Source organism: Teleopsis dalmanni, chromosome 2, assembly GCF_002237135.1.
Source record: "Teleopsis dalmanni isolate 2A chromosome 2, ASM223713v2, whole genome shotgun sequence".
Taxonomy (NCBI): Eukaryota; Metazoa; Arthropoda; class Insecta; order Diptera; family Diopsidae; genus Teleopsis; species Teleopsis dalmanni.
The window spans coordinates 222,687,916-222,706,704 of NC_051847.1; the positions used below are offsets into that span (position 1 = coordinate 222,687,916).

General features: G+C 33.7%; 2 protein-coding genes across 2 annotated transcripts in view; one reads left to right on the top strand and one right to left on the bottom strand.

Annotated features, from left to right (window-relative positions):
* Positions 1-18,789, bottom strand: part of LOC119676814 (GATA zinc finger domain-containing protein 10-like) — a 148,619-nt gene that overhangs the window by 26,670 nt on the left and 103,160 nt on the right. The window lies entirely within an intron of this gene.
* On the top strand, positions 541-18,306 carry LOC119676815 (GATA zinc finger domain-containing protein 10-like). The gene is made up of 3 exons (XM_038088074.1): positions 541-1,122; positions 15,803-18,105; positions 18,203-18,306. Exons 2-3 carry the CDS (start codon positions 16,911-16,913, stop codon positions 18,304-18,306), a joined length of 1,299 nt encoding a protein of 432 aa, XP_037944002.1. The 5' UTR covers positions 541-1,122; positions 15,803-16,910.

The window sequence follows — 18,789 nt, forward strand, 5'->3', positions numbered from 1 at the left end:
TATTTATATTAGCACTGCTTTTAAGATCTGAATTTATTCAACTGAAATATTTGCGCTAAATAACGGAAAACTTTTTCGCAAAAAAGAAAAATCTCCGCTGAACACAGAGCAGTGAAAATGATAAAGCAAAAGTTGAAACTATCCTTATTACCTGCCGGAAACAGGAAATTAGTACAAAACACAACAAACTTATCAGCGCACAAAATCGGTACTGGCAGCACTTTTACACAGAAACACAAACGCAAATATCAATGCCAATACCAATACCAACACTAACACTAACACCAACACCAGCACCAACTCAACAAAAGCAACGACAGGAAAAGGAAAATGAAAATGAGCAACAACGAAAGCAGCAAATTCATAATATTTTAACCAAACAAATGCTGTTTGAATGCTGCGAGTGTGCGGCACTCGTTGTGTAATGTCTGTGTAATTTGTGTGCAATGCCAACGAGAGAGCGAGTGAAATGAAAATGTGCTCATTTTCATTTACGGTTTGTTGTGAAGTCGTCGAACAGTGCACAGTGAACAGTGCCTTCAGTCACAGCGTGAACGTACAAATGGTATCATGTGTGTGTCGGTTGAATTTGTTTAGTGTGCGTTTATGATTCGGTCTGGAATTACACCAACCCAAGAGCCCAACAGGCAAGCAGTGAATGAATAAGAATTCTGAACTGATTTTTAGAATTCAGTTGCACGGTGACTTGCTATGCAAGCGGTTAATGAACGCGCAAGTTGTAGTGAAAAGCTCTTAGTGAATGCATTGTTTATTGTTGTTTTAATGGCAAATAAAAACGTAGCAGTGCAAATGAAATGCAAATGAAGCAACAAAGTGAATTTAAATGAAAAAAGTGATTTACAGGCCAAAAGTAAGCTCACAAGTAGAAATGTTATTTTAAGTGAAATATACGCAAGAATATATGCTAAAAAATACTCATGAAAATTTATAAAATTTAAGAAAAATAATAACAGCAAATAGGGTGGATTACAAACAGAAATCAAACTCACAACGCCAAAAACAAAAAAAATAAATAAAATAAAAACAAATATAAAAAACATATAAGACCAGCACAAATCCTGTCTAAGAACGAACCTGAGAAAGGACGAACGCATAAAAACGGTAAACATAAATTTTGGAATAGATACGACTACATTCTACATATAGAATGTAGTCGTATGTAACGTTTGTATATGAGCGCGAAATTGTATCTAAAGTTTCCAATGTGTTGCTCGAGAGATGAAGTACGTCTTCAGCACACAAGGACTGTTGTTTATGTTGGCTTCGCAATTTAGATTCAAAAGGAAAACTTTTCATTTCAAAGTTCAAGCTGAGAGCAACTCAGCTTGGTTTGCCCTTGATATGCACTTCATTGTCGGTGTATGCGAAGTGCTTAAGCTGCAAATCCACTTCCGGAAATTCCCTTTAAAAGTGTAAAATAATCAGAAATTCAAAAATGTTTCCAAACACAAATGCTTCCAATTTTAAGTCTGAAATATTTGAGTTTGTGACAATTTCGTCAAATTGCCGCTTGCATTTATGTGCAGAGCAATCAGACCAAGCCCCCAGCCAACCAACTCTGTCTCTGTCCTCGTCCTCAACATCGTCGTTATCAACTTCAATAAAATCCTCTTGAGCACTTGATACTTCGTGCTACAGTTCCAACTGCTGCTTTGCTGCACTGCTGCACTGCTGTACTGGTGCACACTTGAAATCACTTTATCCACAGCAGCAAGCAGCAAGCAGCAGCAGTTGCTGCCAAAGTGGCTGACAATAATTTTGAACAAGACAAGGATGAAGTTGATGACATTGGCATGGTTTGATATTTTGTGGTACTTCATATTTTGTTCGAGGAGTACAAGAAGTTGGGGTGGCATTAGAGAGCTATTCCATTAGGGGAACTTCTTCTTATTCTTCTTACTGGTCTTACTGGTTAAAGACGCGTTTTCGGCATTCACACAACACAGAGAATGCTTCATTGAGGAAACATTTAAACAATATTCGGACTAGAAGTGAGCACTTCACTTTACTAGCACCACTCTACGCCACAGTTGTGATGCTGCAAGCTGCATTTGATGATGTTGCATTATCCACTTTAGTCTATATTTGAAAAATAGTTTCTGCAGTGGAAACTACTCACGCTAAATAAACTAAAATTGCACCAAAAATAGAGAAAAATCTTTATTTTTGGAGTTTTCGGTTGCTCCAATCGGGCATTGAATTTATCGAATTTTGTCTTGAATAAATAAAAAGTATGACGGGAATTTTAATAAAGCACTCAAGTGGTACTGGAGAGCTGGAGCACCTCCACTGAGCGCTGCTCTTCTAATATCTATTCAAATTATATTTAAATCAACTCGAAATGCATTGTTGTTGAATTGCTAGGATTTGAGACATGACCAAGTAGTCAAAAATGTTAGTTTATGCAAATTGCTCTTTGATGGAAAACGTAGTACATCTGTGTAGCCAAAGGAAAGAGTTTTCAAATTGCTTAATATGAGATGAGATAGATTGGAATAAATCACATGCATTTAAGAAAATATTGAAAATCATTGGTTTATTTTTATATATTATTTCTTAAAAAAAATGCAATTTCCATTAAATGTTTCTTTTTTTAATTTTGAGCTAAATGTGGTGTTGGTAAGAAAAAAACAAAAAATTTTCCAACTATATGCTTTGAACCCTTCAATCTCTGAGTTAACACAAATATATAGTAAAGTAATAAAGTAGTAGAATGTAAAAGAATTTTGAGAATAAACCGGTTACCTAACAGAACCAAACACTATTTTATCTTTTGTACCTAAAACCAATTCTAAGGGAACGAAATAATTTAACCTTTCAAATGAGGAAGAGAATGTCCTTCGCTAAAGAGTTCCTAATATTGAACAGATTCGAAAGTATCTCCCTTTTTAAGTACCTTTAAACCCAAATATTCTGGCAAAGATGATATTTGGTCAGACAATGCAGATTAATATTACAAGCAATCTGTTAGCAATTACAGCTCTGCCTTATTGGGAGGAGTGTTTCTTTGTAGTCCAACAAAAGTACTGATACTTTAGCATTTGAAATGAATAACAGAATGTAACTTCTTTGTTAAGGTATAGTCAGAAGGCCTTTCTAATATCATCCAGGTCCAATTATACAGGCAGAGATGACATTCGGTTAGACAAGGGAGATTAATATAATCCGACAGCTAATCTGTCAGTAACCTCTGCCTTATAAAGGAAGACAGTTCTTTCGAGTTGACAGAGTGAATGAGATAATTGAATCCAATCATATTTAAGAGTTCATGACATTGGAATTATATTTCCCAACTGGAAAAAACTTATGATAATTTTATAGTTTATAGTTACATAAAGAAACTGTCTAACATAATGTTTTCTTCTACATACATATATGTATGTACATACATTAACTTCGCTTTCCCGACTCTATATAAGGAAGCTTCTTTGCGTATGATATTGACAGGACAGAGATTATTATAACCAGACGTCTTTTCAATTTTAGTAGAACCTTTCTAATAGATATGTACTCAATACTAATAAATATTGAAAGTTAGTATATTTTAATAATATTTGATTTAAATTTGAAAAATTTTTAATAATATTTGATTTGAATTTGAGGAACTCTCTTGATTTATAATCAATTACTACATTGCAAGAAGTCTCGTCATCCCGTAGATAAAGAGTACATTTTGCAACTAAAGTTAAACTTATTATATGGAGTCTGTTGTGGAGACTTGTCAGTGAACTTGTTATATTCAATCTTCAATCCAAACTTATTGAGAAATACTACCTTACTGGGACCAGGTAAAAACATTAATTCCACCTGTTAAAACACCATTTATTTGCATGGTACTCTTAAATTTAGGAGTACTAAAAAGTTGTATTAACAGTAATTGTTAAAGTTTCAAACAGTTTCCAGTATTCATTGATTCTAAAACAATTCGTTTGCATTACGCATTTCGTATTTCTGACCTGACAATACCATTTTAGTAACGTATATCAAGTTGAATAATGGTACAAGGATTATATCTTTCGTTTAAAATTCGACATTTTATATTTAGGAACTATTAGTAACTGCTAAACATACTAAAATTGTAAAAACTTACTTCGGTAACTATGACGAATTTTCGCATCGAGTTTTCTTCTGTGGTGGTTATTTGAATAATGTTGTATTTAACATGTTTTAGTAAAATTCAAAAAATATATTAAAATAAAATCAACAATTGATTAAAATCTCATTTGCTCATCAGCATGATAACTCTCTCAGGTCGTTATTAAAAAGGCCCTCAATGATTTTAAATCCGCTCCTACCCAATGATAAACACTGAGACATGAGGTGTATGGTAGTACTGTTATCTACCTAGTACACAATAACCCGTCAGCAACGATACCGTAGTGCTGTTGAAGCAGTTGACTGATGCGTTTCTTTTCCAGTTTGGATCAGGTTGATTTAGATATACTAGCAATAGAAGTGTATTTACACTTTAAATATTTATAAATATAACATTTGAAAATATTTATTTAAGATTATTAATTACTTTAATATTGTGGTTTTCAATAAACAGGTTATGGCAAAATCTCTGTGTCTAGGAACTGCTATCGAGTCTTAAAAGTGTGTTTTTCCTTTCGATGACTGATTTTCTATGAGGTCGAGGTCTACGATTACTGATTCACTTAATGTAATTTAATTATTTATAAGAAATTGCAAATATTTTACATTGAAGAATTTATTATGCTTTGAATAAATTTCTTGTAAATAAGCAACAAACTATCCCACAACAATGTTGCCAACATTTTTATTTTTAATTTTCCTTTCATATTCATCTTTTTCCATTTTGTTTGAGGATTCGCATTTTTTTTCATTTATCAAGTAGTAACTCAATTATTCATGAATGAATTCATTAGTGCAAAATAATTATGAATTTTTGAATGAAAATAATTAAAAATGAGTTTAATTTTATCTTGAAACCCTTTGGGTAGACCTCCTCCCGACTTTCCCTTTCAATGCCTTAGTTTACTAACATATTTCTGAAAACCATTCAACTCAAGTGAGATACTTGAACACCTTTACTTGACATTTGAGCTGTTCTAAACAGTTTTTTTTTCCTTCTTCTTAACTGCAATTTGTTTTTGTTTTTCTTTTCATATTTTTCACTCCTTTTTATTCTATCCACGACTTTACTTCGCAATTCTTAGCAACAATCCAACACCCCTTGTTATGCCAAATATTGCAAATTCCATCTTGAATTTCTTGCAATTGTCGCACTTAAAATAATTCTTTTCAATTTTTTAAATTGTTCACCTCGTGGAATGGTAAAAATTGTGATATTGTAAAGGAATATCAAGAGTGGTGGGTAGCGTCGGCACCACCTCAGCTTCTACGTTTTCAATGGCTCACAGTTACCAGCATTGCTGAAAAAAGTACCAACAACAAAAGCAACAACAAACGGAAGAAGAATAAGCAAAAGTAGAAAATGTATAGCATCAAGCATGAAGCATTAACAGCAGCAATAACAGTAACAACAACAACAATAGTAACAACAGCAGTAATAACAGCAACAACAATAATCAAAATAATGGAAAAGTATTTATTCGCAATTGTAATTGTAATTGTGAAAAGCGCGTTGGTGCGTTTTATTTGACATTGTTAACTTGACTGACGGGACAATTGAATGAGCAAATGAATGAATTATTGAATGAATGAATAAATGAATGAATGAATGATAAATTGCTTGTAAGCAAATATTGTATGGCGTAATGCTGCTTCTCATTCATTTGCGTTTAAGTTCAAATGAAAATTAAAGATGACGCGGTACTCCGAACTGCTTCAGACAAATTAATGAACTCAAGCAAATTTTACTTCACTTACTTTAAGTGTTGCTCTCATAAAAGTTCTAAATAAAAATCTAAATAAAACTACGAAATGGGTTAAGTGTTACATCATGAACTGACAGCCCGTTGTTTTGTACCAGCATCTACAATTCTACGGTATCGGTAACAGCCGTCGCAATAACAATTCTTATACTCAACGAAGCAATAAAATCATTTTGCATTCCCCAACAAGGGTTTTATGACATAAAGTTCTCGTTTTTCCTTCCTACTTCGGACAGTCAGACTGTGCTTTACTGATGCGATTTAGAAACGAACACGCCCGCTTGCAGTCCATTTAACCGCTTATAACAACAACAAAAACAACAACAGTAACAATCATATTAATAACAATAATAATAATAAAAGTCATCAACAGCAAAGAGGCAGTAAATGTACTAACAACAACAGTAACAGCAGCAACAGCAACAACAACAAAGACAACAACAACTCCGCGAATGAGAATTGAAAGGGCAACAGTATCGGCGGCAATGTGCAAGCGATTTGTTGCTTGTACTAGTATATGAACATCATCATCTTCATCGTCATTAATATTATTATCAACATCGACAACATCATAATCAAAACGGCAAAATAATAAAAAATGATAATAATAGAAATACGGAAATAATTTAGAAATTCTGGAGCCGCAAGTAGCAAAAGATATCATCGCACACAAAAGTCAACGCTTATATGTACGAGTATTCACAATTCGTCGTTTATGGGATGTGGAATGAGGGACAGCACAGCAATTTCTGTTCACTAAAACGCTAAAGTCGCTAAAGAACGATCCACTGATTCACCATTTGGGAGGTATAAGCAACGAGCAATTTCGTAGCATTTATAAGCTAATATGGCCGGTAAGCGACGGAAAGCTCAAAACGGAAAGGGTACTTGCGAATTCATTCACTCGTTTATTACACGTCGCTGAATTCGAAAGTGAATGAATTCAAATGAAATAAATTCACTCGTCTATGTATGGGAAGAATGTTGAGCTGCGCCGTCACAGAAATTAGCGGCATGAGTTTGTTGTTTGTGGCATGTAGCATATCATGGAACGGAAGGTGGAAATTAAGAAATTAAAAGTGCTGCTCGTTTAAGCAATGCAATGCTATCAGCAAGTGAATGCAAATAACAAGTACAATACGCGCATATACATCGCAACGAGTGACGAGTAGCGAGTATTTAATATTAACAATTGCGAGAAAATCAAAATTATAATTTTTAAATTACCGGCAGCATTCTCGTTGTCTGAATTCTTTTCACACAAATAACAAAATTTAATTTATTATATATAATTAAATATTTGGTAGAATTTAAATTTCTATTTTAAACAAATTTAGATTTATATAATACGAAACATTTTTATAAATAGTAATTGACAGAATAATAAGCCTAATGAGTCCTTCTTTCGTGAAAAGAAAAGCAACAACAATGACTAGTTGCTTAAGCTGTTTTATTCAATAGAACATATATGGTAAGATAAGCATATTTCACTAAAATATAAAATCAATTATATTTAGTGATTTGGAAATGCAAAATAATGCTATAGTAATTCGGTGAAAAACGCCAACCTTCGAAAAGTTGTGCACTTGTCTGATTTAATTGATCAGCGAATATCCCATATCCACTGTCTTAACTCAGATTAAAGACCAACTGCAAGCAAAAGTTGGTTATAAAAATAAAATTAAATTAAACAATGTCTAAAAAAATTAAATTCTAACACCACTTGGCAAACTTTGCTCTGGATCTCAAATCCTTAAGATTCTCAGAGACGAGATACTTTAATTTATATAGAAGCAATAGCTATTGCTTTTACACGTACACGATTTAAGTGTAAGCTAAAGTATGCAGAATAATCTCTGGCTATGACAGACATGCCGAGCATGAATTGTCACTGCACACTCTTTTTTGTAAGACCACAAAATCCATATTGCATCTACAAAATATTGGAAAATATGTTGTATGATATTACGATGTTTGATTACAGTAAGACTTTGCTATAAATTTCAGATCAAGTATTATGCCTCGTATAATGATATAGCGCCAAAAACAAGACAAATTGATGTTACTTTTTTTATTGACAAATGTGCACTTTGCCATTTGTCCTGTGGCTTGTGCATCCACTGAGTTTCGCTATTATCGAATAAAACTTCAGTATTTTACTAATAGGACTTTTATTGTAATATTTGTGGCTAAAAAGTGAAAAAAATGAATGAAGAATATAAACTCCATATTGTTCATTGTAAATGAGCAATGAGAATTACAATTCTCATGCACTTCACTTTTGTTTTTGTTGCTTCGTGTTTCATTTTTATGATTTTTAAACATGTTAATTTACGAATCCGACACCAATGCATGACTGACAATATTCCGCCATATGTATGCAAAAACTGCACTACAGCCCTTATCGCTTTGATAAAATGACGAGTGCTGGAGTAAATGTTGTGCATATGTACTTAAAAAAATCACAATCTTTTTTTGCTATTTTCAACTTGTCCCCTTAGCTCTTCTGCCTACTGTCATGGGACACATCGACTGTGGTTAAATTAAGCGCAAAACAAAAGCCGCCACAACATTTTTAACTTAATTGCTACAGGACGCCATTCTATTAACTGACAAAGTCTGGTAGCATAAAACACTACAAATGCACAAGCACTCGAAGTCGAAAAAAAAAAGATAAAATAGTAAGAAATAAGAACACTTTTTGGTGGCACTTGAAAAAGGACACGAAACCGTAAGCTCAAAACATTTATTTACGTTTACGTCCTTTAATGTGACCCCACAGCAAAATTAATTACGCTTACTTGCCAAAGAGTTGAAAAGCATTTACCGTAAATAAGACCACAATTACAAAAACAAAAACAAAAAAACAAATAAATAACGAACGACAAGAATATAAAATTTAAATGAACACAATATGTGAAAATAAATAAAAAAATTACAATAACAACTAGAGTTATAAAAAAGGATTAATTTGGGCTTACAAGTGCTTAAAAGCCCCACCATCTTACACACATACGCACCCTCACGTATACCAACACAAAAAACTAAGTTCTGTACAACAGCTATCCACATAATTGTAGTTACCGCACTAACGTCAAATTCGTGCTTTTGCTGTATTGTCATTTCTTAAACTACCTTAACAACTTGGCAACGTTAAGCCCACAACGGAAACTGCAGCGATAAAAAAGTGCAAGGAACAAAAACTGCACGAAAGTAATCCATACATACACCCATACACAGAATAACCGCAAAGCAATTATATGCAGCAGCAGCAGTATTAATAGCAACAGCAGCTTTAAAGGTCGTGGCAGCACATCTCTTCAATATAAAAAATCAACGACGATGCTGCGCACACGTTTGAAAAATTGCATCGTTTTGTCGTCGGCTTATTGTCGTTAGCGTGGTTATTACTCGTTTTCTGTATTGTTGTTGTTAGTTTTATTATAGCTTTTGTTGTCATGATTTGAGCAAAGAGCAAGCAAATTACTTAAATACTCACGCATCATAAGCTTAACAGCGCTGCCAAGTATCGTTTATTCTTTTGATTGCCGGCTAGTGAGCCTGCTTGCTTGACTTTGTTAAGTTAGTCTCCTTAGTTGGACTTAAGCTTTAACTTGCACTGCACTAGAATGGTAAAATGAAAAAAACCAACAATAACTACACAAACACCAACAACTGAACAGTAATAGGACTGGTGAGCACTTGGACAGACAGACAAGCGAACAAGCAGCAATATCCAACAGTGTTTGTTTATGCTTGTTGTTACTTTTTATTTTACCTTATTTCTTTTGTGCGCTTGTGTATGTTTGTGTATGTAAGTTTGTTGATTTTATTTATGTTGCAAGAAAATTTTTTGTTTTTTGTTGTTTTCCTTTGAAAAATTTTGCACACATAAAAGGCAGTGTGTGTTTGTGGCTGCACGCTTTCCTGCTGCTCTTGAAACCAGCAGCAGTGGTTGGCCTAAATGGACAATGACACAACAACAATAGCAACAGAACACGACCTGTGTACACCTATAAGCACACTACGACGAGTTAACTAAATTTATTTGTAATTTTATTAAAAAGTGAAAAAGTGGAGGATTATTTAGTGGCAGGAATGTTGTTGTTTAAACAAAGTAAATAGAAAAATAGTTGCATGTACATTTTTAAATAAACGCACACATGCTATGTTGTTCTTAAGGATATGCACTAGAATTTCTGAATGAGCTTTAGTGTGCAGAATTGCTTCAAGCATTGAATAGTTTTATAATCTTTTTCCAAGCTATTAGTGAACTACACCCAAGGGTTTAAATGTCTTCTAAAGGGCAGGTAATAAATTTTCAAATTGCATATATTAAACACTTGGATTAAACTGTGTAATTTTCTTGTAATCTAGTGGGAAGGGCAGGAAGTAAACTCAGGAAGTGTTTAAGCAATTTGAGCATGTAATTTCATTTCAAAAAAATTTTACTTAATTGAATAATTTTAAAGTGAGTTTCAAAATTACTTAGAGTTTCTAAAATTTTAAGTCATAAAAAACTATTTGTTAAAGTAATGTTTTTATCAAATAAATAGAAAATTATATAGCACTAACAATTAGATAAACTTTTTTTCCCTTCAAACTAAGACCGTAATCGAAATTTATTTATGATAATTGAATTAATGTATCTATAACTTTTTTAAAAGAGATATCCAGAATTTTTCGAGTAATTAATATTGAAGATAAAATATAAATAATATATATAATATAGAAAATATATATAAAAAACTTTCTAGCAGATAGTCTTCAAGGTATTAAAGGTGTACAAGCGTTTTAAAGAAATTTAGTCTATAATATGTTCAATAACAAAACATCACACTCTCTAACTCTAACAACATTTCTAACTCTAAACCCATCATCTCGTTTATATTTGGATTAGTAGTTGAAGCACTTAAAACTTAGACCGTAATCGAAATTTAATTCTGATAATTAAATTTATGTTCCTAAAACTTCTTTTAAAGAGATAACCAGAATTCTTCGAGTAATTAATATTAACGATAAAATATAAATAAAGACCCTCATATATATAGAAAACGTTCTAGCAAATAGTCTTCAAGATACTGATGGTATACAAGCTTTTCAATAAATTTAGTCGATACTATGCTCAATAACAAAACATCACACTCTCTAAATCTAACAACATTTCTAACTCTAAGCCCATTACCTCTTTTATGTTTGGATTAGTAATAGAAGTATCCCATTTTCCACTTCTTTGTTTTAGCCTTGTAGTGTGGTCCACATGAAAGCACTTTTGCGTAAAGAGCATATGTGTTAAGTTCCATCTTCATCCGTTCCTCAAGTCAGTCTGCAAAATGTAACTTAGCACAAAACTCATTTAGAACTACGTACGCACAAACCAGCGGGCACATATGTTCATACTTTGAGGAGTACGTAAAAATGTTGTTAACTCTCTTGGGTGCATGTCGTTCAGTCTTGGCTCGTGCTGCTGCTGCTGTTACTGTTACTGCTGCCGCTATTGCTGTACGATGTCTGCAAGTTTTATTACATTTCACAGCTGAGACTTGCTGCCACAGCCGTGGTCTTGTTTACTTTTTTCCTTTTATATTTTTGTTGTTGTTGTTGTTGTTGATTTCAACATACAGTATCTTTTTTCATTTTTAATTTTGCTTTTAGGTGTATAAAGTAGATGTGCGTTTGTGTGTTTTGTATTTGTTTTTGTAGTGGTGTGTAGTTAATTGTAATTCCGTTTTACTTTATTAAACACTTTTTTGTGTGCTTAATGCAAACACAAACAACAACAACAACAACAACAGCAGCAACAAACTGCTTGATAAAGGTAGAAAAAGTGTAAAATAATTTAATATAACTGTTCTCCCAACCCCTCGTTCAAAGAAATAAACCGCACAAAAGTAAGCAAAAGCTACAAGTATAAAAAATTACAACAACCAGTAGCAGGAGTGCGTGGCAAAAATTCCGGAAATTTGAAACAAACCAGTAAAGTGAAGCAAGGACGTAAGGACGTTAGTAGCGGAACTTAAATGTTAACATGGCCAGCAACAGTAAAAGCAATGTGTGCTCTATAAGCTCTATGAGCATTTTATTTGTACGTAATTATTTGCAAGTGTGCGTGCATTGTAATACGTTTGAGTGTGTGTTCCTATTTTGCTGCCAGTGCTAAATTGAAATTCCAGAATTAAGTAATTTTCCCCAAGGCAACAACCATTTAAACGAAATAAATAAAAAAAGAAAATATGAAAAACTGTAAGTGGAAGCTGAACTCCACGGGACGGGACGGGAGAAAAAGCTAAGACAATGAAAATTTCTTAAAGTGTCTTGATTTTTCTAAGTTGTGACTGTTGTTGTTGTTGTTGCAGTAAATCATAAATTCGCACATGTGTTGCTGGCATTTCATTTTCTGTTTCTTTGTTGTTACTCATATATTTCATTTTATAACTTTGTTTATATATACATGTGTATATTTACTTATTTTTATGTACCTTTATAATATTTTGTAAATATTTAAGCTCCATTACTGCCAATGATTCTGTTGCTGCTGCTGTTGTTGTTGCTGTTACTGTTGTTGTTGTTGTTACAGTGATTGTGCATTTGTGTGGAAATAATAAATTTAGCAAATAACCTCAATAATCCTTTTACAATGTGGCTTGTTCTTGTAGCTTTCGTCGTCATTACTGTTTTTGTTTTTGTTGTTGTTGTTATATTTTTTGCTTTTGCTTTAGATATGATTTTTTTAAGGTTGCCATCAGCTTTTTATCTCTTAGGATCTATACATTGACAAGTGTTGTTCGTTACACACGTACGGGCTTACATGGCACATGCTATGGTGCGCCAGCACACTGAACACTACACACTGCATACCGCACCCAGTTCCTCTGTTCCCTTGACTGGCCCAAATTCGATATACTGAAAAGTATTGTGCATATTGTAGAAATTTATTGATATTGAAACTTGCTTGGTTTATGCTTGATTTGCATTTCATTCATTCAAATTGAATGAAATTGAACTGATAAAAATGAGATATTCTGATATTCTGATATGCCGTCAGCAGCATATCAAAATATTTGGCAATATCTCGACTGTCTTGTCTTTACGTACGTACGAGTGTTTTGGTTAGTTTTTTTTTTAGTCATATTTTATATTTTGTCTTTTGTTTTGTGGGTTTTTATTAACCAAATAAACAGCAACATCCCTGTCTTGTGGTGCAGGGATGCTTTCCTGATACATGTTTATCAGTTAGTTATTCGTTGTGCTCTGCTTATAAGCACTCATCATTACGCAGCCCCGTAGGGAAAATTAGCGTCAATCTGCAAAATTGATAAGTAAATAATCTTTTACAGTCATCGTCTAATCGGACTTTTACTTTTACCGAAAATCAAAATCTACAACAGTAATGTTGCATTTTTGTTAAGATGTGATGCTGGATATATATTTGTGGAAAAGTATAAAAAACGTAATTTCAATTTCTTGACCATTATCTTAATAATTTATTTAAAATTGAGTTGAATTTTCTTTCTTTAATCACAATTTCACAAATAATGATTAAACATTAATCTCAACAAGTTAATAGGTGGAAAATATACTTCTCACTCTTTCTTACCACTATAGTCTTTGTTAGATTAACGCTTCTCTTATCATTACTGTCCAATGTGTTTCTTTCTTTGCATCTCTTCTTTCATTTCTTTTTAACATTAAAGACTTGTATAGCTGCTTTATCTTTAGGAATTCTCACTACCTCCACGGCGACACTGGCTAGAATTTGGCAAGATTTTTATATTCGAATGCATATAAGTATTTTTTCCATAATATTATTTTTTTACCAAAAATTTGTGTGTTTTTCCAAATATCACAGTACCTATGTGCAGAAATCTTGCCGAATTTTTCCTTACGTTAGAATTTGATGAGCCTTGCAGTTTAATTGTTCTGTGCGTTTACATATAAAACACATTAGTGCGGATTCCGAGCTAACAATAGAATTTAATTCTTTAATGAAATTCCAAGAAATAAAATTTATTTACTGCCGTAATCTAGCTTTATACTACTATAACTAATAACATTTTAATATATAAAAATTACTAAATTTTTTTATCAAGTAATGATAAAAAAGTGTAATAATTTTATCCCTTTTTAATAATTTATTTCTATTTGAAATCTTAAGACTTATAAACATATATATTTAACAATACAACTAGTAGCTCTTTTATCTAAAAATCATATTCATTTATTTTGGTTAATTAAGGCCTAGAAAGACCTATACTTCTGTTGGTGGTTTTCTTAATACTAAATCAAATGATTTAATCTGCATACTAAATCGAATGTATTGATAATCTATAGGACTTTATCATTTGTGTGTTGACTTAATTAAATTATATAAGATACAGCAGGACATCGACATCAATGGGAGCAGTAAGCTGCTATCGAAAAGAAGCCTACAAAAACGGGTTTAACGGTGAATGCACGCAAAGCGAAGTATATGTCGATTACTAGTAGAAATGTGCGTCCCTCGGACGCCGAACTGTTAGCAAGCGATTATACTTTCGAATCTGTCAAAGATCACATCTACCTTGATATCGGCATAACAAACAATTTCGTTGTCAGCCTGGAGATCATATGAGGAATTGACATTGCTTATAGGTGCTTCTATAGGCGCAATAAGTAATTGAAATGTTTTGTCTCTCTCTATCTCTCTCTCGACAGCATAACTTACGACGCTTCATTTACCACTTATCCTACTTGTGCTTCTGTATAGCGCAGAAATATGGATGCTATCACATAATGATGAAGCAGCATCACTTTCCGAGAGAAAAGTTCTTCGTAAGATATTTTGTCGACAATTACCGCATCTAAATGATCCACAACCTACACAAGCTTTATCGCAACACTCATTCAGTGCCTTTGTTGGTTTGGTAATATCATGAGAATGAATGAAGATGCTCAAGTGAAAAAGATGTATTTTAAGCGGTAGTAAGACATGTCTCGGGTAGAGTCATTAAGATGAGGATACAATGTACAAGACAGGAGAAGGCGCGCAGGCAGCAGAGTCGCCTAGATACACATGTTACATCAGGCAGCAACCCGGTAACGGGTTGTTACGGTCAATTAAGTAAGTTAAATATAGCGAATGATTCCGTTTACGGTCACCATGCAGATCTGCACTACGAATGTATCAAGGTTTCAAGGTGTATCAATATGTGTTTTATTATCAATAATATCAATATGTGTTTTTATTGAATGTAAAATTGATGTCAACAACATTTTTATTTAAAAAATTTGTTATATCTTTTTAAATTTTTTTTGAAATTATTTTAAATTTAAAGCAATAGCAATATTTAACAATGAAAAATTATTTAGTCTTCCCAAATTTATTACAATTTGTATGTATATATCTGTATATTTATCTGTATATCTGTATATTTTTATAACTTATGTGTTTTATTTCGTTTGGCATAAAAAAATTTCTCTTTCTTTGAAAATAAATCTAAGAGCGGTTGGAATTATACTAAAAACTTTCTTCTACATTAACGCAGTTCTTATGTAGTTTATTCGTCTACTTCTTCAGGCAGCAGAAGTAGTGGAAATACCTTAGCATTGTCGCTCCTTGCCGTCTGCAATAAATTTCTAAAACCACAAAAACGTTAAAGTTTCGCTAATAAAGAAAAACAACAATTTGCTACTTTAATACTTTTAGGATTTCAATTAACTAAATTGAAGTTGAAGAACAATAAAAAGTGATCTTTTAATTTGAAAAGTTCTCAAGCCGCTCATTTCCAGTGTTTTTCGAAAAGTTTTCTTTTCTTTGCCGCAGTAGAGTCTAAAATTGAATTTATCGTAGGCGCGGCAGACAGAGGAATAGAATTTACCCACAAATACAATTTAAACTTTAAAGTCTGTAACAAATTTCTGAATTCTTTTTCTCTATTTTACAGTTATTTTGAGGTTAAGAGAGTTGCATCGATGCAAGCACATGACCAGGCGATAAATCAAGCATAACCAAGGTCCAACTCAAATATTGTAATAGTTACAAGGAAAACTTTCTACAGTTTTATTTATAACTGGAAACTGGGATGACAGCTGAACAAGACTTAAATTAAAATTACCAACCATACACTATAGAGAAGAAGTACACGGTAAAAAGTTAAAAACAAGTGACAAAATTGTGAGCAAAAAAAGAGTTAAGTCAAAAAAAAAAATTAAATACAACGAAATATTGCAACTCTTTTCCAGTTGTTGCAAACGACTGTCAAAAACTTGTCAAACCAGCACAAACGCAATAAAAAAAACAGCAAAATATCTGCTAATACACTGTAAAAAAGAAACACAAAAGGAAAAAATAGGGGACTCACATTTTGTTTGCAAGGCAATAACACTGAAAAGTACTTGTAGTTGGCAGCGCCAAAGCGTAGTAAAGTAGCAGAAAGTGTAGTAGCACAAGACGTCAACTTCAACGTCAATGTCAACTACGTAAAGCATAAACTACGTAGAGCATAAAATACATTAAAGACATAACTAAGCCCATTTGATAGCATAAAAAGAGTCCATTTGTCGGTCTCTATTCGGCTGGTGGGTCCGTGTCCGAGCTGCCATTGATGTACATAGCTGCAGGGAAGTTTTGATGCGGCACAAATGCGTATAACAAACGATAACGAAGGATTACGATATGCGGCCATGTAGATAATGTAGAGTTTTCGAAACCAAATAAATAGAAAAAACCGGTAGCAATAAAAAAACTTAATAAAAAATAAAAAATTGTATGAAAATAAATTGCAACAACAGCGGCAGCAATATTGGCTTGATGTGATGCCCGCAAGGACTTTCGTTCTTTTTATTTTCTTGTAGCGTAGTTTACTTTTAGATGATTTGACAACAAAGGATAAACAAAAGCACAAAATAAGGGAAAGAAAAAGGAAAAGAAAAGCACAAAACCCGAAAGCCAACATTTTGCCATCTAAGAAAAACAATTACCTCGAAACCCAAGGAGTAGCACAAAAATATTTGATAGTGGCGTACAAATAAAAAATCCTCACAAAACAAATAATGCGAAAGGATAAAATAATACAATCTAAAGCAGCAGCAGTACCAGCTCCAGTTCCACCAGCAGCAACAGCAACAGTAGTGGAAACTCTGCCAGATACAGTAACCAAATACAATATAAGCGAACCGCAACTGTCACAGTCACAGTCACAGTTACAGTCACAAAAAATATATAAACCTGCAGAAACATATCAGGATACAGAACAGCTCTCAAAGTGGGAGTCAAAGAGGCCAACGGCAGCAAGCACAATGTCCTTGCGCGAAGCTAAAACGATAAAGGAACCCAGCATTTTAAACTCAACGTGTTACGCAACGGAAAGTACAGCGGCAGCAACATCACTAATAGCAACAGCAACAGCAACATCAGCAGCAATAGCAACAGCAAAAAATATAAACAAAGCACAAATATTGATGCCAAATGCAGTTACAACAAATACTAGTCGCCTACAAGCACTCAACGAACAACATAAGAAGCTGGAGCATGCCCTTCAACAGCAGCACAATTTCACACAACAACAGCAATTACACAATCCCAAGCACAGTTGTGGTCATAAGCAACAACTACTGCAGGAGAAACAGCAACATCAACAGCAACTGAAGCAGCATCAGCATCAGCAACAGCAACAGCAACAGCAACATAAACCATTAAAGCCAACATTCCAACTAACAACAACAACAAAACAGTCAGTCTCCTTGTTCCATTTATGTTTCTACGTGATGTGCGTCGGTTCATTTGGATTTTCATTATACTGCTTGGTGCGACAGTCACATGCTGATGAGCGCTTAAGACATCTACGACAACTTGACGATCGAATAGACTTCATTGAATTGCAGCAGCAACAATTGCAATTACAATTACAACAGCTAACAACAGTACATGTTGCTGACACTAACAACAACTACAACTACAATAACAACAATAAATACGATGACAATATGCTACCACCGCAGCAATTCCAAGAAACGGAGCAATCAGAAAATTTGCATACACCACAGCCGGCGGTTATATCAGCGCAAGCGATGCGTTTGCTAACGCGACAAGTGGGCGATTTGCAGCGTTTACGGCGTGATGTGTCGCAACTGCAGTTAACACGACGGCAACAGCGACGACAAGCGGCAATGTCAGCAACGAATGCATCCGGCGGTGGTGCTTTGGGTCCATTTGGTGAACACAGCAACGAGTGTGCGTGTGTACCAGGTGTGTATGCAATCTATTTTTATTTTTATTTTAATCATTTTATTACGAAATTTTCTGTTTTCTTGCTAAAAGTATATTAAGCAATAAACCGCTAAAGTATTAAATGTCCGTTTCAAACGTTCATATGTGCAATACAGTTGCGTAATGGCGGCGAAAGGATTTAGCAGTAGTTCACTACATTCTCAAACCCTTACGTTATAATCTCTACGTAATATATAGAACGTAAATAACAGAGTTTCATAGCAACCAAGGTAAGTAAGGAGTAGGTACGAGTACATATGCTTTGGTTTGAATTTATCTGAAATATTACACACTTGTGTGGCCTCACTCCACTGCCGGTGCATTTATTTCAGGGTTGACCGTTAGCTCGCTTGACCGTGTAGCATCAAACTGTTACACTCAAAATCCTTTCAACTCACGTACACGTTTTATCAAATATTTTCCAAATTTTACCACGTTTGTACCGTTATATTTTGTAATTGTGCCATTCCTGCTCAACTGGTCGATGACTGTAAGCTGCTTCCATGGTGGTAACTGTGTCATATGTTGTTTGCACAATTAACAATTACAGCAACAGCATTGAGCCACATTCATAACTCCTACACATTACAGCAGCATGAGTATTATTTAGCTGTCACTATGACGGGGGAACCATAAAAAAATTTGGCACTCACATTGCTTATG

Coding starts and splice junctions, on each gene's coding strand:
- LOC119676815 (XM_038088074.1), top strand. CDS start 16,911: ATGCGAAAGGATAAAATAATACAATCTAAAGCAGCAGCAGTACCAGCT. Junction 18,106..18,202: donor CGAGTGTGCGTGTGTACCAG/GTGTGTATGCAA, acceptor AAACCGCTAAAG/TATTAAATGTCCGTTTCAAA.